Raw genomic sequence first — 22,045 nt, forward strand, 5'->3', positions numbered from 1 at the left:
ACAGCAGTTCAGACCTGTCCTTCATTCAAAATGTGTGGAAGTACAATACATGACAACAGAGACCTCGAATTGCTGTGCAACTTTACAAGTTGTACATCCAATAAGAATGGAAAATAATTGCTCCCCCCAATTTTTTTTTAGTAACTCCAGTTCCCAAATTTACTCGGACTTGTTAACAGAAATGTGATAGTAGTAATTGGGTAAACATGTCCCAGTTTTGTAGGTAATCTGAATATTTGCAACAACAAAAACAAAACAAAAAAAACAGAATAAACAAAACGATAGTTTATTAAATATCTTCTTATTGAACTGAAAAGGTTGAAAAGGATTTTGTCAATAATTTTATTTTGTTTTTATTCGCGTCACATTCAGGTCATGTTTTACATGTCCACCTTAATTCGGTTGAGGGTTTGTAGTAATTTCTGAAAGGTGTAAATTTTGAATAATATTCTCACAGACAAAATACAAAACCAGGTATTTTACTGCAAATAATTTGATGTATACAACAATTGCAAAATGCCCATTTATCTACCCGACAACAATACTGAATGCACACATGGTATCATAGTAAAAGCTATTGCAGGTTCATCTATATTTGTGTATGCACAAAGGTTATTAAGGCAACACTGAAAAACCCCCGGAATTATTTAAATAAAGTCAAACTCAGTTCTATTGTTTTATAATAATATAATTTTTACATCACTTGAGCCACGCCATACCCCCAAAACATCCAAGCAGTGTCCGCTCTTTGTCATTAGTGACATTATAATTTCCTTGCGTATGATCGTCAACCCTTGCTCATTGTCTTACACCTCGAGTACAAATACATTCAAAAGAAATACATTTCAGCAGAGCTTGTCATGTACACACATTTTCAAAATATCATGTATACAAAGAAAGTTATATATGTCCATTTTACACCGTTTCATGTATAAAAAAAAATCTGGATATTGTTGGTACATCTAAGTTTATGCCGTTTCACAAAAGCGCAATCAAAATGAGCACATAGCCACATGACATTTTTAGTCATTTAAATACATACATTTAAAAAAGCAAAACATTTGAAGTGGGAATATCTTTTTATTATACAACCCACAGGCTAAATGTACTGCTTATACTTATACACAACACAAAATCACAGTTAATCACGCAAGCATTTAGATTCACAAGCCAAAAATTTGGCACCCCCCCAAAAAAAAATACATTGCCATGAGATAACAACATTGTCGTCAGCAAACATGATACTAATAGAATAGAATATACTAATATTTGTAAAATATTTTAAATGTGTTATAAAACCTATTTTTGCAGTCTTGATGCCATTGCATCATAAAGTGCCCCCTCCAATGGGCCAAACATTGGCACTTATTTTATAGTTAAGCATTCCTGCAGAAAATAAAATACACACCTAAACAGACTCGGCAGTAATTGCACCACATCAGCGTTGATCGCATGATTCGTATCTGCTCAAAGCACGCATTTGCCAGGTTAAAGCTCAGGTCCAAAAAATAATAATGGACCGATCCTCTACTTTGAGTCAATAAATGTTTCTTTTAGTGTAAAACAACTCATAAATATTGGTCAGATCCTTTACTTGAGTCAAAAAATGGGGTCATTTTGTATAAAACGATGCAGAAAGTTGGGTCAAAATCGAGTGGGTCGGTCCATTTTTTATCCATAATTGACCCAACTGTTTTTAGAGTGTAATATAGATTAGCAAGTTTTCAGGGTCTAAAATTCGTGATAGAACATCATTTTGGGGTGCTGTTGCGTTGACGTGAGTGCGTAACGGAAAATCATAGCTTGGCGTGAGCAAACTTGCTAAGAGGACAGCTGAATTTTGATTTAAAAACAAACAAACCACTGTTCATTTAAAAGTGAAGACCTATATAGTCCAATATAGCACTTTCCCCTTAAAATCACATCAAATTAATGGCAATTTTCTATTCTTCTAGTTTCTATAAAATGGCCTCAAGAGGGTGGACAATACTGGTATCAGACCCCATCGCGAGTACCAATACCTCGTAATAAGGCTAGTATCAGCACCGGGGGATACCATCCCTAGACATGAGGGCATGTTGATTTTGATGATGAAAAAGGGACATTCAAAGGGCTTTTATTATTATTATTATTATTATTATTATTTTTCTACACATTGCTCTGATTAATGTCTGATCAAAAAATATATAGAGCGAGCTTGTTGATGTATGATAATATACTGTCATGTTGAAAATAAGGTGCCTATATAACATTGTACTTGATTATGCATTTAGGATAGCAAGGCCATAAAGTAACAGTAGAACATTCTTCAACCGCTTCAATTAAGATATCTGTATAGAATTTAATTTGTGGTCATTAAAAATTGAAGTAATAATAGTTTTGTTAAATAAATATTAGAAATATAGTGTACACTTCATTTGATAGTTTTCTTTAAAACAGTTGACTCTTTTTCTACACCTGATATAATAATCTCATTTTATACATTCTATTGCTTTATTATTTAAAAAAAAAATGGTTACATTTATGTCAAGGTGTCCCTAAAGTCTAGATACATTAGCAACTTTATTCTCCACTTATTCTACGTCGGTTTGTACAATTTTTGCCACAATCAAACAATAATTCAGAGTATATGATGATGTGATGTTGCGCTAAGGGGTCGTCTTCTAAATAGAATCTGATTCATAGATCAACGGATTCATCCGTGCCCCAATAATCAGAGGGCAGCAGCGTTGTGAGGGTTAATCAATTATTGTGAATGAGCTGGTATGATTTTGTCAAATGTAAAAGCAGCGAACAGCCGTCAGAAGTTCAGCGGTTTCAGCAGTCCAGTTTTTTTGTTCGCCAATGAAAAAAGTCTGCTGTGTTCACGTATCCAGTCGAGCTCAAGACACACGTTGTTGAAAAATGATCATCAAACTCAACACGGCAGACAACAATTGTCATCAGTAGGTACTCTATGGGCTCTCAGTATGTTCTCTATGGCTTGTGACATGAATTCGCTAGGTAGTTTTAAAAATGTTGACAAGATAAATACAAGAGGATTTTCATCAAGGCCGTGGAGGGAAATTTCCCAGAAAAGAACATCTCCATTGGTGATGCACGGCAACATTTGATCACGTTTTAGTGGATGCGCTTCACATTAAGCTTCCTTAAAGGCCAACCCGAGATTTGGAGGTGGGGAGTGAGTCATAATGGGGCGGGGTAAAGTAGGTGGAGGGTATGGGCCTTGACGGGCAAACATTCCCTGTAAATGCCTGTTGGGGTGGACGGGGTTGTCTTGAAAACCTTTCAGGTTTTCTTGGAAAAAATTGCCGCTTTCACTTTTGAAGACGTCGCTTTTCTCACAGAGAATGTGATCATTGATAAGCCCGGAATCTTGGCTGAAGTGAATATGCGTGCCGCTTTTTCTCCTCAGGGTGGACTCTCGGCTGGAAGATGCGGCCGACTGGCTGTCGGAGCTGCCATCACTACTGGCAGCAGTGCCTTCCACGGGGGTGACCCGAATGGTCGTGATCGCCTGAGGGTGGTGATGGAAAGGCGGAGCAAATACGGCACTGGGAGTGAAAGGTTTGCTTGAGTTGGGATCCTGAAAATGAGACTGTGACTGATATACTACGTGTGGGAGACTGCTGTGTACACCTTCTGCGACAACTTTGCTGTCCAATTTGGTCCCCGGTACGCCCTGCCGGCCATCCTGTGAGCCGGCATCCTGCGTGGAATGGCAGGTGTCCGAATTTCGGTGGAAATCGTTGATGTGAAAAGCCGGCTGTCGGAGCGATGGACGTTTTTCTGCTGGGTTCCAACGCCAAGAGCCACTTCCATCGGTGCTTGGGGGTTTCACCACAGGCCTATTTGACTCCGGGTGAGCGTCAACACGGATTATGCTGCCGCTTCGTTCCAAACCGTAGCCTTGAAATGAAGGAGAAATAACAACAAATATCATTAGAGACTTTAAATCATCATTTGTCTGCGCACAAAGGTTGCCATACCATTTTTGCCAACTCTGCAATAAAGTCTGTATGGGAAAATCTTCTCCGCATCCAAATCACACGATGTTGCGAAAGCTACAAGACGACAACTTGGACGGGCACGGAAACGTTTCACTGGCAACACCTGGCCTTGAAGCTATGAGAGTATTTGAAATGTTACCAGTCTTCATTTTCTTTACAGTCATACACAAATTTCCAATGACGTAACAAATGTTTAGTTACAACGAGACGGATTCAAAATTTTCCCTAAATTGGGTCGCGTTCCAAGGTAATTTTAAACTAGGCTGTAGGCTGTGGCCATGGTTAAATCGTTTGTTTAAAGTTCACTTTTGTTCATTACATAAAAAGCAGAGTGCTGGGATTTTGCTCTTAATTAATTAATTAATCAGTCATGCATTGATTACTAATTTATGCTACAATATGGTGCACTGTGCAAGACCAAACATAAGAGCAGCTGACAACAGAGATTACAAACCTAGAAGTGGTGGCAAGAGTGTTACCTGGAACAGAGGCCAAAAGGAGGCCTTTGTTTCTACCGGCAGTATTTTGGCAGGACAGTGAGGCTCTCTGTTCCTCCATCTATCTTTGAGGCTTTGGGAAATTGCAAAGCCAGCACTCATTAGCAGCTTCTGGCAAACAGGGTGAGCTGATTTTTGTCAAGGATTTGTTATGTGTGTCACTCGGGCATGGAACTGTCCGTGTTTAATAAAGGAGTAGGACCAGAAAAGTTGAATAGCATAAGGGTGGTTTTATATGTACGTGACCAACACGCATCCTTGTGTTAACCATGTCTCTATTCTTGACATTCTGAAACTGTATCCTGCATAGAGGGTTGCTACTAATTCAAATTAATATGTGGCCATTTAACACACAAGTAAAAACAAAATATCCCAAATGATGTAGCCTAATATGTACAGTCATTTCTCAGCCTTGAAAACCTGCTGGAACAGGGATGGGCAACTGAAATAATGGAAGGGGCCACCATTTTTCATCAGCACTGCTGGAGGGCCACATAGACCAAACACTTCCTAACCAGATAAATGACAAGAATGCAATTTCAATTATGGACAAAATATGTGTTGACCCCCGAAACATGGCCATTGAAATGCATTAGGAAATCTGGGCAAAAAAATAATTTTTTGTAAACCCCCCAAATATATTTTTCTAAAGCTAATAAACCCCAATAAGAATTTATTTCTAATAAAAAACAAAAACAACAAATACACTTGAAAATATTTATTTCCCATTTAAATATCGAAACAAATATAGGAAAAAATATTGGTGAAAAAAAAAAATCACAAATAAGTGAATTTGCAGTGCCGAACCACAAGTATGTGAAGGTCCACTCTCGTTGAGGAATTTATAATTGTTATAATTGTGCTTTCATTGCGCTGTGTTTTTTTTTTTCAATCTTTGATTGATTAGAGGGGCATGTCCTCCTGCGCCGCACCTGTTTCTCATTCACAAATCAACGCTTTAGAAGGACTGGAACTGCCGCCACTCCTCATTGGAGTATTGACCTTGCTACGTCCTCGCCCTTTGGTTCCAAATTCCTATCGCTAGCTTCGTTTCTTGTTTCCAGTTTCTCACGTGAGTCTTTTGACACGTAATTTTATGTTGTTGTTTCCTCGGCTTATTGCCTGAGTGCTTGTTAACCACGCGTTGAGCCTTTCTTGCTCTGTAGTTTTGTGTTTCCTCAGCTTTACGCTTGAGTGATTGGTATCCACGTGTTGGTTCTCCCACGTCGCTTTTAGTTTATCCGCTTTGTATAGCTCGTTTTGTATTTTGTTTTTTCTTATTCGCGTTGTGCGTTTCTACAGCCCTCGGGTGTATTTTTGTTACTTTATTTTCTTTGCATACTTTGCAAGCGACTTTTGTTAACTGTTTTTCTCCTGGCTTCGTCCAGCGCTTTGTGTCGTAGAATTCCGTTGTGTACAATTACATTTGTCAATCCACACCCTTTGTGTCTCTGCGTTTGTGGGATCCACTATCCGGTTATTCCGGAAATCATTACAATAATCCCACAAACTCTTAACCCCCCCCCCACAAAAAAAATTTTTTTTTTAAGAATCTATCATTTCCCAATCTGATCATGTGAGATAGCTTAAGGATATATCCTTAATCTTTTTATATACACATTGTCATAGAAAAGTATGAAATCCTGCCACACAGCAAATATCCGTACCTTCCATTACACCAGTAGTGGAGGCTGGTGGTGATGGGTCCTGGTCCATCAGGGTTCTATACCGGATAGATCCAGTGCAGCTGACAGTGCTGCCACCGTCCTCTGATCGAGAATTGAGCAAACCCTGCTGTTTTGAGAAAGAAATGACCTAGAAAGACAGATTAAGGTGAAAAATGACTTTGTGTTGGCTATGGTGTGATATTTAATATCCACTAAACACAAATACACGCTTACAAACAAGAATCATGGCGTTTCAATGTTAACTTGCTTCTAAGTGTCAGAAAATGATTCACAGTGGACCTCGGCGATACGGACTGCCTGTGAATAGTGAGGATCTGTGTATAATTGTCGAAAAAAACTTCTTTTTTTTTAGCCATGTTAAAATGCTAATTCCTCCCCAAAAACATGACCAAAGTTGTGTTTTCCTCCATTTGCCCCTATATGAGAAATTCTAGGTTATTCTGCTCTCCAAGCACCAGCCCCTCCCAACCTGAGAAAACGAGCTGTTGGCACGGTTTGACGTCATTCCGCCTCTGCGGACTAAACGCACGCCCACTTTCTCTGAAACCTCCCTCCATGGGATAATGACCAAAGTAGCCTTTATCAATAAACATTCTGTCCAAATGAATTCAAAGCAATCAATTATTCTTCACATTTGCAATGCCAAAGTGTAATGAAATGACAATTGGCGGTCTTAAAATCCATTGGCTGACACTGGTGTAAACTACAAGTAAAACATTTGCGCTGATGAATTTAAATGAATGGATGGTGTAGTGGATAATGCGCTCGACCCATAAGCAATAGGGCGCGGGTCGCAAACCCGCTGTGGTGCTTTTTTTCCCCTCCTCCTTCTTTCCTCTAACCTCTACTCCCGTCCTCTTCCACGATTTCTTGCGGCAAGGACCCGTTTTGGTTCAAATGTTTATTCAAGAATTGATGGCTTGCGTGACCAAACGCAGAGATCTAGCAGCCCGTGAAATTTAGTGTCCATTTTAAAAATCGGCTTAAAACCTATCTGTATGTTTCGTGCCACAGGGGGAGAGGCGGGGTTTTACTGAACCGAGCGTTTGACTTCCGGGTAAAAAAAAATAGCCACCGAAATAACTCACATTTCATAAGAAATGACATGCCGATTGTGTCAAAGGTAAGATTTCATCATTATAAGCTTATAGTTAACTGTGTCAAAATCCACAATCTGGGTAAAAAGAAAAGGTCAAGTCCTGTTTCTTTATTTGAAAAAATTAAAGCTGCTTAAACAGGAATAAAAATATCAGCATCAATCACCTGCATGAGTCGAGGCTGACCACCCGCACTGAGGGGTCTGCAGGGGAGGGTGGTCTTTTCCGCGACTCTCATCCATTTCTGTTTAGCAGACCCGACCACATCAAATGCGCAGTCTTCCGATTCACTCTCCTGATCCTTGATGGTCGAATTTTCCTCCTCAGGAATGTGAACGAGTTGGGAAGATCCAGGACGCGACTGAATAACCATTCTTGGTCCACCAGCAAAGCCAGTTCCTCCATTCTGGGTCAAGGGACTTTTATTGGCAATAGGAACACAGCTCGCAGCTATTTTTATATATGAGGCTGGGATGTGGGCTCCAGCGTCCTGGCCAGTGGCTAAAAGAAGGTGGCTGCCACTGTGGACCTCTGTATCCAAACTTATGGCAGACGATTCAGAGGGGTAGTGTAGCTGAACGTCTCTTTGAGGAGATAAGGACGCTGGTTTGATGCCATCCATCACCTGCAGGGACAGTTTCCTTTTGTCGTTTTTATTCTTCCACTGGCTGAGGAGTTGCTTCGATCGGGTTGAGTCCATTGAAGTGTGGATAGAGGCATGACGTCGAGGAATGCGACACCCCTCCGATGATGAGCCACCATGGGACCTGGAGGAAGAAGCAAAACATTGTATGTATATATATTGGATGGATACACATATCTTAATAGATAATTAGCAGTAATTAAACTTAAAAAGAAACTTAAAATTAGCAGTAAAGCAGGATTCAGTGGTTACCTTGGCAACGTGCTGCTGCTGAAGTTTTTATCACAATTCCCCATTGGACTGGGGGGAACGATCATCTCCAAATCGGCATTGGTGATCTTCACATTGGATTGAGAAGGCTCCCGGTAGGAAGCGCTTCGTGTGAGAATTCGTTCTGTCTGGCCGGGGGACAAAGCGTGGGAAGTGGTCCTGATGTTGACCGGCTCTGGTTGGCTGGCTGTCAACATGTGGTGGCCCACTAGATCACAAGGTAAAGAGGTGAAACTGCTACACAGTGCAGAAAAAAATAAGAATAGAACTGCAAATAGAAAAAGTAGCAATATGGTATTTTAATTGTAGGTTTAGTTCCTGCTTTGAAACTGGTCAGAAATGAGATCAACTGAAGTGTGCCGTTTGTTGATGATCGGGATGATGTGTGTTATCTATCTGCATCAAATACACCTTTCTGTACCTTGGTGGCTGTTGCTGACTTCGGATTGGCAGACGCTGTGGAAAGAAGATGGGGGAGGCTTCCTTAGTGTGAAGGGCAGCGTTTGCATTTTTGACTTATCTTCGCCTGGTCGGAAACTTCCCACTGCAAAAATTCCCTGAATACAAATATACACTGTCAGTCTGATGACACGTGAGACACACAAATACATTAGGCTATGATGATGATGATGATGATACATTGCATTGTGCTCAGCAATTTTTTTTCATTCATTTCAAAGTCAAAGTGAGAGAAAAAAACCTCAATGACATTCATCATGTCTATATCTTGTCTCCGCAGTGTATTCAGTTGAATAAAGATTGAAAAGGATTTGCATTTTTTTTAATATACATTTTAGACGACCTCACTAGAATTTGGGTTTGTTTACTTTACAATATACATGCCATTTTTGGGGTCTCCAGAAAAGTGATGATTTTGGAGGTACGAGATTTCCACCTGACAGAAGCGATATTTATTCTGCCCTTTATAATTTAAACTCGAGTCATGCAGGTTTGTAGGCAGTAAGTTCTGATTTTGTTGTTGATTGGATAATTGTCTGGAAGTACATGTGATGTGAAAATAATACTGTCTATTTGTTTTTGCTATTTGTTATATTTTATTTCAAATTTGAGATTGTTGAACATTTGATGTAGCTCACTATGAACATTAGACAGAGTGTCGTCTATAGTTAGCGAATACCATGTTTGCTATTATTTTCCAATTTGATATACACTTATATAGTCAATCACATTTGGTAGGCTTGTGTGTCAAATTTACAACACATATTTATTTAAACATTTCAAGTCTTTAAGCACTTTTGTCTCTTCCTCCACAAAGTTCTTACATTTTAAATCAGATCGGATCTCTTGTGTTATTTTGTTCTGTGAGCAGTACAGTAAAACAAATGAAAACAATTATTTGTTGACTGCTTTACCAGGTAGGTAGCAACAGCTATCCCGAGGATCCATCCACAGTAGACATCAACAGGGTGGTTTCGGAACTGTATGATCCTGGTTAATCCGGCGAGGATGGCCAACATGATGAAAGAAAACACCAAGAGAGGCTTCAGCAGCTTTGTGGAGTCCGTCAGCACTTTGTTTAAATAGATCTGAAACACAGTTCAAAACATTTGACTTAATTCAATTTCAGGCGTGTACCATACATGACATGACATCCATTTCACTTATGAAAACATTATTTCAATTTTTTTTTTAAATAAAATACTAAAGGTAAGTGCCAATGAAACCGAGATAAAATAAGTCACCTGGTGGGATTTGTGCGCGTGTGTGTTTCTTTAAATGCGTGTGTGCACTTACGGAGACATAAACAGCTGCAAAGCCAGCCAAAGAGGCATGCTGGGAGGGGAAAGACTTCCTTTAAAATAAGAAGAATGAGTTATTAGTGGCTTCACCCGGCAAAAAGATATACTGTACACCACTAAATATTCACTTGTGGTTTGAATAAGGTTACAATTATGTGGGAGCCAATAGGAGCTCCCATGACGACAGCACAATTCCATCTTGGGTAGTTGGTCATGTACTGTATCTGTGATCACAACTACTATTTTAAATGCATAAAATGTATGTAATTTGACGTGTGTATGTGCACAGTGGGGGCACTGTCGCCAAAATATTTGCTCCACATCTTTTCACCGTGGCTCCTCCGCACTTGACCAAATGAATCTACCTCAGTTCTAGTGAAGGGTGGTTCATATGGTAATATTGTATTCTGCAGTAGCTCGGCCATCTGTTGTTGTCCATCAGCAGCTTGTAGCAAAAATGCTTGGACAGTATTCTTCTAATTGCTGCATTTGCACTAGAGATACAGCATTTTAGACACAACTCGGAAAGAAATGAGTTACGCCTACCGTGGCCTACTTCTTTGTGTTTCTCAAGAGGAATTAGCTGTGACACTCAAAGATCTTTCAGTAAGATGCCTGGAGGAGTGGTAAATGATCTTGCTTAATCTGTAGCACCCGTAAAACCTCTGATCCTAGAATGGACCCTTTTGTCAACCTAAGGCAGTTGGCAGCAATGCCTTCGTCACATCTCAGGTGAATTATTGATGTAGTGAACCTCTTGCCTATCAATGCGGGCCACCATGGTTGTTGATGGTTTGGTTTGCCACGTGGTTAAATGACAAAATGTCTACTCCGCTGGTTTCAGCTTTACATAGATGTATTTACTTACATTTTGTTTAAATTGTGTTCAAATATAGACAAAAAACCTGAATGAACACATGACTAAAGTATACTTCTTCTTTTTTTTGCCTTTCCTCACTAGCAACTAGTGATGGCAAAATCGAAACTGTGTTTTGGTACGTACCGGAACACAGGCGGAACTTGTGATTCGAATGGCTTTCCTAAATCTGCCTCAGAATCAGGATGCCACGTGACAGTTGCCTTTCGCTTCCATTACGCCTCCAAACGTCACATTAAGTGAACATGTTATCCCTTTTCTAAAATTACTTCGTAAAATTGCCCCGGCTGCTGCTTCATTGACTTACATAATAAAATGTCATCAATACTTTTGTATGCGTAGGTTGGTTCAGTGGGCTGAGAATAGTAATGTGGGTTATTTTTCCTCTTTAATACTTTCTGTCAAAACTTAAGATGCCTTGTCCCCCCCCCCCCCCACCCCAAAAAAAAGCCTTTGAAATGTAGCCTACAGGTTTTGATTAAATGTGATAGCAACATAAAGGTAATACTTATTTTGACAGAGTGGGGGGGTTATTCAGTTTTTGTTTCCCATGATATTATCTCTCTCTTATGTTTTACAATTACAGTATAAGCCGATTGCCAGTTGTGTAAATTAGATGATGACAGACAGCCAATAGTTAGTTTCCTTACTGGGGAGCTGGCAACACTGATCTAGTGTTTGATTGTAATATTTTACAACTGGCCACCAGATGTCGCTGTGGGGAGATGTTTCAAACGTTCCAAAAGATCAATTATTTTTGTGAATCCATCTTTTCAAATGATTTGATCGTTTCAATGTTCCATTTCTACTAGCAACGTCTGAGTCTCATCATCCCATTAAGTAGATTTGTGGCAAATTGTTGCCACTGCTCCCCCAAGTGGTGGGAGGTTTAAATCCACAAGTTCAAGCCGATTAACACAACAGAAATGGCTCGTACAACTGCAATGCAATTAATTTGGAATCAGAGTTGGCGACCCCTCCCTTAGAGGGTTGCATATACTGCTTCTGTGTGCAGATTCGTCAAAACACAACATCAATGCATTAATTGACACTAAGACACTGTCATGCACACAATACATCCAAAGTACATACGGTATACTCTTGTCTTCATCCTTACCTTCCCGCAATGATGAGAATGGTGTCTTGTCCAGAACAAATATCATCCAGAATAAAAGCTTCATCACAAGTTGATATATTAATGTGAGTTAAATTGGGTTTGCACACATCCAGCCAGTAAGGTGTGTGCTGTCCAGTGGAGAGCTGAAAAATGTCAGTTATCAATGCTGTCACACTCAGGCCGAAGATATGGACGCCTGCAAAAAAAGAATTAGAAGGACTTTATTTCATTGTAAATGATCTGACTTTGTCCATTTGACTTGAAAATAATTTGGATAATGATGTGACTGCACAATAGTCCATCTTCAGTTTCTGAACACAACAAAATGGACCATCACCTTGAGGGACCAGAAATGACGAGAGAGAAATACACATCAATTTACCATCTCACCTTCTCCACATCTTTCGAACCAAATAGACATGACCATAATTTAGGGAGTTATTCATCAAACATAAGTCTCTCACTAACACCCCTCTGCCTTTTGACATGTTTTCGGGGTCACATCTTCCATCCAGCCAGCTCGACCTGTCCAAGCCAGAGAGAAAGCTTGGAGCAACATATTAACGAATTGCTGGCCTCAAGTAACATCACCAATTATCCCCTTACCATTATTGATGACTAACCAAAGCACTCTCAAGAATTTCACTTTGTATCCCTGCGAGAAAATATTTGCACCAAATTAGATTTGAGAAATGCTGGAAGCACATAGTCAGAATCACATCTTTGTGGAACTTATTGAAGTCTACACTTTAAACCCCCTATTGACAGTTTATTTCAAAATCATTTTTGAAATCATTTGAGCAATGTGATCTACAGTTTTATTTTATTTATTATTATTATCGTTATTACATATTATTTTATTTGTATTATTTTACAATCAGTGTTAGGGACATACTGACAATCTGTAACAGCTGACTGCTCTGGATATGCTGAAGTTCAGCACGTGGTCTCGTCTGATCTGACGTCGGAGGCGAGGGGCGCAGCCCGAATGTTACTACTTCTAACTCCCATTTAATGTGAGTGATTGTGATTGGTTAATTCTGAAAACAGTCACATCCCTAGTTATAAGAGGGTGTGCACACTTGTGCAACCACATTATTTCAATTGTATATCTTTACCTCCCTTAGTCAAAACACAAAACGAAACAATTTAGTTGTACACATTATGTGTCACATTAAGAAAATATATTTTTTAATGATTTACAGCAGGCTTCCCCAATCCTGATCCGATTCCTCAAGGGCCGGAGTTCTGCAGGTTTTAAATGTTTCTGTCCTCCAAACACACCTGATTTATATGATTAGTTCATCAGCAAGTACTGCAGAAGCCTGATAACGACCCTAATCTTTAGAATCAGGTGTGTTGGAGGACAGAAACATCTCAAAGGACCAGGATTGAGGAAGCCTGATATACAGTATCTTAGTCACAATTTTTTATTCTTCAAAGCAACTTAAACAGAGATGTGTCGAGCTTTTACCCATCCATCCATCCATCCATCCATTTTCAGAACCCCTTATCCTCACTCGGGTCGTGGGCGTGCTGAAGCCTATCCCAGCTGTCTTCTGGCAGTAGGCGAGCTACACACTGAACTGGCCTCTAGCCAACCAGGGCACACAAAGACAAATAACCATTCACACTCACATTCACATTGACAATTTAGAATGTTCCATCAACCTACCATGCATGTTTTTGGAATGTGGGAGAAACCGGAGTACCCAGAAAAAAAACCATGCAGGCATGGAGAGAACATGCATGCAAATTGCACCCAAGAAGGCCGGAACCCAGATTCAAACCCACGATCCCTGCATTGTAAGGCGGGTGTGCTAACTCGTCGGTAACTGAATGTTCGGTGGGGCCTATTACATCAACAGCTCTCCTGAAATCCTTCAGATGCTCCTGACTTGTGCCTAGCAACTGAATCCAATAGGCTGGGTGAGATCCATGAGAATGGAGCCCGAACCACTATCAGTCTACCACACAACACCGCCCTGTCCAGCCAATAAACTTTTGTGGACATGATGGCATCTGACGCACACCACACCCAAACCGCATGGCCCTATTGAGCAGACAACTCCCAAAACTGTATCTTTGCTCATAAAATGCAGGTAGAAGTCGCCAAGCTTTTTCATTTCTCATCTCTGACTGTTGGTGAATCAAATCATCACAAGTTGGAGCGGGTAAACATGGCCTCCCACCGACATGCATACATCCGCCAGTTGCCCATGCCTGGTTCAAACCCAGTCAATCATTTATTTGTATTTTATGTTAGGTTCATTGTAATTTGTAGTCATTGAAAAAATACATATAGTATCCTGCTGTAGGTGTTTACTCACCGATGAAGCGAACAACTCTGCGAATATAGGAGTTGAAATTACATCCTGCTGCACTGATATTTGATTCAGTCTGCATAGTCGAGGACCTCCTGGATAGATAGCAGAATAGAATAGCCTCTCCTATGAGAATCTAAACAAAAGGGAGAACAAGAAAAAATAATAGTGTGCAATGATTCATTGGGCAGCATTGCATCAAGACTATAATGACTACTTATGATGGCTAATGTTCCAGATATTGCTTTTTCAGTCTATTTGTGACAAAGATAGAACGAAACTGCCCAACTATAGAAAATTGTATGCTGACCAACATTTTTGGGTTGAATTTTTGTATTAAAATATAAATTGGTCTTCCTGCTATTTAGAGAAGTAAAAGGTACCGGTAATCTATTCAAGAAAACGGCGTTGGGGATGGCATGAGCAAAGTCAGAAGTGGCAAATCCAGGTCCAGAAAGTAAAAACCCTGCCACAGTTTGGCTTTAGCCCCAAGTGCTAGCTTGCTAGCTCCCTAGCTGGTGCTCATTTGTCAGCTAGGGAGCTAGCTAGCTAACATCAATGGCGAAAGCCAAATTGTGGCGGGTCTTTACTTTCTGGACCTGGATTTGCTAACAGGTATAACAAATGAACAAGACATAATTATGGTCCAAACACTTTGCCTTTTGCAAAGGTGAAGAAATTATTTATTGATTAGAAATATGTCACTCACTGTTTCACCAGTGACCCATTAAGACACCAAATGTGATTTCACACGACAACGCCGACCGTCCAGGCTAGCAGTGTTCCCACTACGGCAGTTCAAGACTAAGAGGATGTAAGACTCATTGGAGAAAACCCACGCACAGTGGGAAACATGCAAACTCCACACAGGAGGCACAAGACACACAGAAGTTCAAAACTGACTTGCTGTGAAGCAACAGTGCAAAAAATAAAATTTTAAATAAAAATAAAAAAACATTAAAGAAAGAAAATATTTTATTTTATTAGCTACAAAAAATATGTACAAATAAATGGGAATGTAGAAAATAAAAAATAACAATCAACAAATAAATAAAGAAAAGAAAATGAGCTTGTCAATGCAGAGCCCAAATAAGACAATTCTACTCACAGTAGCAGTGGGAATGGTAAAAGCCAAACTGAAGAGCAGTGGCAGGGGACAAACTTCTTTTTGGGGTATGACGTAGGGCAGAGAAAGACTTTTGTCATTGCAGCTGTACCCAGAATGCACTGGCTGGAAAATATCTGTTAGCTCCAGGAAGTAGAGACTGATGACCGAGAGGGCTAAAATAGGTATCTGCAATAAAGACAAATACAAGCAAAAACTGAAATAAGAAATTCTTTAAATTATACATAAAATGGTGGAATCCAGAATGCCAGGAGATTACCCACACACAGGCAAAATGAGAAAATGCAAACTCCACACACTCCACATTGGGACGCACACCTCTTAAATATAAGACACATGTGCTGGCTTATTATTATTATTATACAAGATCTCCATTGCACTTTTAATCTCACAAACTAGTGATTCGACAGTGTCACTCACTAACAATCTGTTAATTAACAGGCAAAAGTCTCTTAAAACTGTTGCTGTTCCTACAATAGTTCAACAAAACAAAAATATGACTTTTTGTAGCTTTTTGTGTATGTGAATTGACAAATTGTAACCCTAATATGTTGTCGTTGTTTCTCGGAGGCTGGGTAAAGGCGGGCTACAAATGGTCTCAAGTTTATGATGATTTTCTGGCGTCTTCCTGCTAAATAAACCAACACGGCAGGACAGGATTCGTACACGTCTCACTTTATTCCTCACTCTCTGGAACGAGGCTCGCTCGGTTACACCTCTCTCTCTTTCTCTCGGCTCATGACATGCGCAGTACACAAAACAAAACACCCCAGTATGAAACTAATACACAAAACCAAAAGTAGTCATAATCCACAAAACAAATTAGTAAATTGCAAGTAAATTAAAAAAAATACACATTTTCAAACGTGTTACAGTCTTCCCATGCTACGAAATGAAATGTCCACATTTCAAATAAAAACAAAAAATACACATTTCCAAACGTGTTACAAAATCAATATAAGTAGCATAATTCAATATACTGTATTTTTTTTTTAAATTAGTAATTCATTTTTGCCACTTGGTTAGCAAAGGCTAAAAAAAACAATTCTTAACAAAGAACCAAAATTCCCATCACTGTGCAAAACCCAATATGATATTTTCCTGTTTAAACAGTTGTAGTGCGGCATGCATGGATATAAAAATAAACCTAATTCAGTCCGCTTTGTTGCCTAGCAGCCGGTTAGCGGGTAGGATGATCAGACAGAGTGAGATATAAAATGCGGACACATAGCAACTGAGAGAGAAACAGAAAAATCATCCATACAAAAACAAATAAATGGGATATATGACCAGACCACAAATTACTACAAAATACTGACCTACAGTTCAATGTCCTGAAAACATTGGCTGAAATCAGTGCAGCTTCTGGACAGATGTGCTTGTACCATTTTGACCACTGGACCTTTGGCAACATCAAAGGCGACAAGATGGCCATTCAACTCACATCTCCCACATTACATTTCCTCCTCAGAATTTGAGCTGAATCCTTTAACTTTGACTCCCCCGATTTGTTGCACTGATGCACATGCTTCATCAAAAAGACAGAAACGTCATTGCGAAGTTCATAAAGTCTCAGTCATGTTTTCCCACGAGGCAACCAGCGTACGTCTGTGTGAAGCAACAGCTGTTCGTGTTCTGTGCCGCTCGAATGACAAAGCCGCTCCAGTCTGTGATTCAAAGGCCGAGATGTGATGAAATTGATCATTTTAACAGCATGATCCATATAAAATACTTGCTCTCTTACGAGCCAGTGCTTCGCGATGAATACACATTAAATGTATATTTAATGTCAGGATTGACCTTTTTTACATGTCCAAACAGCCCCTTCACAATTTTCGTCATCAGTATAGATTGGACTGCAGCTTTTCCATTAAAAATCATGTTCTTTGAAGAAGCTGCCCTGTAACAAGTCTTCCACGGTGCAATCATTTATTTCATGAAGGCTCATCAGCGTTCCCCAAAAAACACCTGAGCGTAAAATAACAGAGCTGACCCCATTTTTCAGATATTCTCCCTTTCTTGCATGGGCGTTAATTGTGTCTTTGCAGTGCAAGCATGCTACGTATTGTCATTGTCTAAACGGCAAGCATGTATGTCACGCTTATTTTTCTCCAGTTTGAAAAAAGATTATTACCATAAGGCTTATGTACAAATATAGCACAACGACAGACACACAAAAACTCATTAATTCATCTTTTTCACAAGCCTCATTGTCTGTTACTGTAGATGTGTAATCTTTTGAAACGTATTCCTCCGAGCGATCTTTTATGCTCCTTGGCTTGTCTTGTTGGGACAGGGAAGTAAAACATTGTTATACAAAGCTTACAATAAAGTGTTGCGTTTAGCAGCATAATTCATACTTTAACGGCTATCTTAAATTTTGACATAAATCAGAATTGGCATCGTAGAAATATACCTTAATTGTCATCTGCTCCAATTATTTTGTTCATTAGCCAAGACAGTTTAAATAAATAACAAATATTATTTGTCATAAATAACAGATGATATTATCATTTAACTCATTCACTGCCATTGACTATAGACGTAAAAAATTAATGTGAACAGTTTCTATTAATTAAAAAAATCATTCATTTTTTTATGAAAACCTAGAAAAAAAATTGTATTGTACATTTATAACAGATATAAAATGTGTGATTAATTGTGAGTCAACTATTGAAGTCATGTGATTAATTACAATTACAAATTTGAATCGTCTGACGCCCCTCATTTTTTATATACTTTTTTTAATTAGGGGCGTCAGGCGATTAAAATTTGTTATTGTAATTAATCACATGACTTTACTAGTCAACTAACAATTAATCACAAATTTTATATCTGTTCTGAATGTACAATAAAAAAATTCTAGGTTTTCATACTTTTGTTAGCAAAAGTGGGAAAAATGCTAAACTAATAGAAATAGTTCAAATTAATTTTTTACATCCATAGCCGTCAATGGCAGTGAATGAGTTAATTTAAAAAAATGATTTCACAATAATTGCTATTACGGAGAAGAAGAAGAAGAAGAAGAAGAAGAAGAAGAAGAACTGTATTGTTGATGTATGGTAGTGTCATTATTGTATGTTCTGAAATAATATATATTTTTTAATTATTATTGCGTTTCTTTTAATGGGCCTGCTGTTTGTCGTATAGTATAAAAACACTCAAATAATAAACAGCAACAACAACAACAACACATTAACAATACAATTCAAAGCCTTCAAAGAACTACAAATTAGTTATTATTGTCCACAGGGTTTACAGCTGGTGAGCCTGTGGAAAACTTGGCCACAAAAACACAGGATGTTTTTGACAAAATTGCACCTGCTAAAACTAAAAATGTAGGGAATCAAAAGGCTCCATGGAGAAATGTTGTGGTCACCGTGCAACTAAAAAGAACGTAGCGCCAGGCACAGTGAAGAAAAACAAAACTATAACGATTCATAATGACATCAATAAAGGAATATGAATGAATATAAGAGAGCAATTAAACAAGCTAGACAATGTTATTTTCTCTCTAAAATTAGAACTGAAAATACAACACAATGAATTGGTTTTCTCCACTGTTGACTAATTCATGAATCCACCATCTACACCCCCATGGGAAATGCAATTTGCCTCATTCTTCAATAAGAAAAATCTGTGCCATTAGACACGGAATCAATACACTAAGATCCAAAAACAAACCTGTACTGTCAACTACAAACCCGACCTGTCTGATGGCATATAACTGCCTAAATTGACAGACCTAAAACATATTATTGGTCAGCTGTGGTCCTCCACCTGTTGCTTGGATCTCCTCCCAACTTAAGATTTCAAAACAGTTTTGGAACTAGTTAGCAGGTCTTCGACATCATACTAGTACAGAAACCACTCATCAAAGTTGTGAATGACCTACAAACACATACTACCCCAAAATATCCATACTCTTTTTGCTTTACCTCCGAAGCCGCTTTGGACACAGCTTGCCGTACAGTTCTACTGCAAAGGCAAGAATGATGGGGTGGCTTAACCGGCCCAGTTCTAAACTGGTTCAAATCTGACCTACTTGACAGTCACTACATCTATCTCCATTGGCGATTTTGCATCCAACACTAAGAACATCAGTTGTGGGGTCCCTCAAGGGTCAATTATTTGCCCACTGCTATTCAATCTCTATATGCTTCCTCCTTCTCAAGTCATACGCGAACATGACATAAATTGCCCAAACTATAACGATGATTTAGAACTTTACTGTACATTTCACTTCATCCTGATAATGTATCTCCCATACATTCTCTAATACAGTGGTTCAACCGCAGTCCTCGAGTACCCCTATCCAGCCTGTTTTCCGTGTCTCCCACAAGCAACACAGGTGTTTCAAACGATCAGCTAATCAGCAGGCTCTGCATGAAGCAAGATAACGATTCTCAGCTGTGTTGGCTGGGGAGACGTGGAAAACAGGCTGGAGAGGGGCACTCGAGGACCGGGGCTGAGAACCAGTGCTCTAATATAATCTACGAATGTCAAATGACTTTCTACAACTATACAAAGACAAATAGAAATACTGCTATTGGGTGCACAGCTTGCAGAATAAAAATCGCAACACGTCTCTAATGCTTATCCCTGGACAAAATGGCACACACCATCACAGTGATAAAAAACAAATCAACTTCTGAATGGTTTAGAAATATCAAATAGTCAAAAGTCTGCACTTGAATCCGATTGAAATGCTGTGGCATGACCTTCAAAATTGCAATTCTGCAAGGAAGAGTGGGAAAAAATATCTTCACAGAGATGTGAAAGACTCATAAAGAAAACACGTGGTTTACAGTTGTTGCTGCTGAGTGTGGGCCAAGCAGTTTTTAGGTTTAGGGGGCAAGTACTTTTTCCATACAGGGCCATGTAGCATTGACACCCCCCCCCCCCCCCCCCCCCTAAATCACTATTTAAAAACTGCAATGAACTTGCATCATTGCACCTTCTTGAACTGAGCTGGACTGAATCAAATGGTTTCACTTTAAAATTAACCATCCTTGATTCATATCACACCCCATATAATCGAGGTACTTATTGAATTGTTTTTATTGGGGAGATGGACTGCTGCATTTCATGTTTACTTGGGTTATCTCTCTTATATGTTTCTATCTGTTAAGCTTTCATAAACAGTATATGTACTGTGTGTGTATGTGTGTGGGTATGTGCATGTTTTTGTGTGTGTGTGCGCGTCTGTGTGTGTAATAGTACGGAATATAAATCAATATAGTGACTATTTTTGAGCAAACCTTCTCAACGGAACCTTAATGAAGGTTCATTTAACCAAACACAAATGTAGCCTAACTGTTTTCCTGATTTAACAAATTGATAAAAATAGTTGAACCACAGTACTGTTTATGATAGATAGATAGATAGATAGATAGATAGATAGATAGATAGATAGATAGATAGATAGATAGATAGATAGATAGATAGATAGATAGATAGATAGATAGATAGATAGATAGATAGATAGATAGATAGATAGATAGATAGATAGATAGATAGATAGATAGATAGATAGACAACTAACCTCTACAAAATAAAAACATGGCAGCAGCGTAACGCTGTCCTTTGTCTCCTTTCCAAATTTCAGACGTTTGAGGGTAGTCATTCCGAGCCGTTGCTGATCTCCCCCGTTGCCAAGAGACAAGGAGCTGCACTTGATACTTGTGCTAATATTGACACAATTCTCTCGTTTTCCTGCAAAATGTTGTCTCTCGCCTGGCGAGATGATGACCTGATGCTGACGCCTGTCCTGCGTTTCGGCTTGGTTGTCCTAAATGCGTGTATCTGGCGCTCTACCAAGGTTCAGTATGATCGGCATGACGTCCTCCCAAATTCAAACTATTATCAGAAAGGAGCGCGGTCCCTCAAGTCCACTGTTCAAATATGGAATGTCGAATTCGTTACACCCCCGGCTCCGCTCCGCTGCAATAGATCGGGATGGCTAACTTGCGGCTCGCGAGCCACTAGCCACGCACGTGTACACGCACACGCCTACACGCGCTCGCGCGCGCGCGCAAGCGGGCGCAGATACGGACACGTACAGCCTGCGCTATTTTATTCGTCCACGACTCCACTTGAATACAATTAAACAACACACACACGTGATGACAGATATATACAGTCCGTGGCAAAGCATTTGCACTCTTCTCAAAATTTTACACTGAAAAAAAAATGGGGAGTGATATTTACTTGAAAAAGGTTAAAGGTTGATGCACTCAGAAATTTTAAGTACATTTTACTAGGAGTATAACTAGAATTTCTAATGTGAACTAACGTTACTAGATTTTTTCAAGTAAATATCAATCCCCATTTTTTCAGTGTACTTTTTTTTTTGCATAGTTTTCCCACTTTAACGTTTTGGATAATAAAACTAATAGACAAAATAACCAACAAAACATAAAGTGCATTTTTAAATGTTAATTTTCATTTTTTTTAAGGGAAATAAACTACTGTATTCAAAGCTACCTGGCTCTGTGTGAAAAAAAAATATTGCCCACTATTAGGCCTATAGTTGGACAAGCGCAGTGGAACCTTAAATTTTAGAGAGCAGAACAGTTCAGAGTGCACACTATCAACCGACTTGTGAAGTAATTTCACATTTATTCACTGCATTAC

General features: G+C 39.2%; 1 protein-coding gene across 1 annotated transcript; it reads right to left on the bottom strand.

Annotated features, from left to right (window-relative positions):
* Positions 1–463: 463 nt before the first annotated feature.
* LOC147181775 (phospholipid phosphatase-related protein type 4-like) lies at positions 464–21,445 on the bottom strand. The gene is made up of 11 exons (XM_086093707.1): positions 20,955–21,445; positions 15,392–15,577; positions 14,290–14,419; positions 11,960–12,155; positions 9,961–10,018; positions 9,579–9,752; positions 8,627–8,762; positions 8,188–8,413; positions 7,459–8,059; positions 6,175–6,322; positions 464–3,909 (listed from the first exon to the last, which is right to left on the bottom strand). Exons 1-11 carry the CDS (start codon positions 21,033–21,035, stop codon positions 3,140–3,142), a joined length of 2,706 nt encoding a protein of 901 aa, XP_085949833.1. The 5' UTR covers positions 21,036–21,445; the 3' UTR covers positions 464–3,139.
* Between the last annotated feature and the right edge of the window lie 600 nt (positions 21,446–22,045).

This window comes from Leptonotus elevatus, chromosome 1 (assembly GCF_054856555.1).
Source record: "Leptonotus elevatus isolate MCC_2025b chromosome 1, RoL_Lele_1.0, whole genome shotgun sequence".
NCBI classification, from domain to species: Eukaryota; Metazoa; Chordata; class Actinopteri; order Syngnathiformes; family Syngnathidae; genus Leptonotus; species Leptonotus elevatus.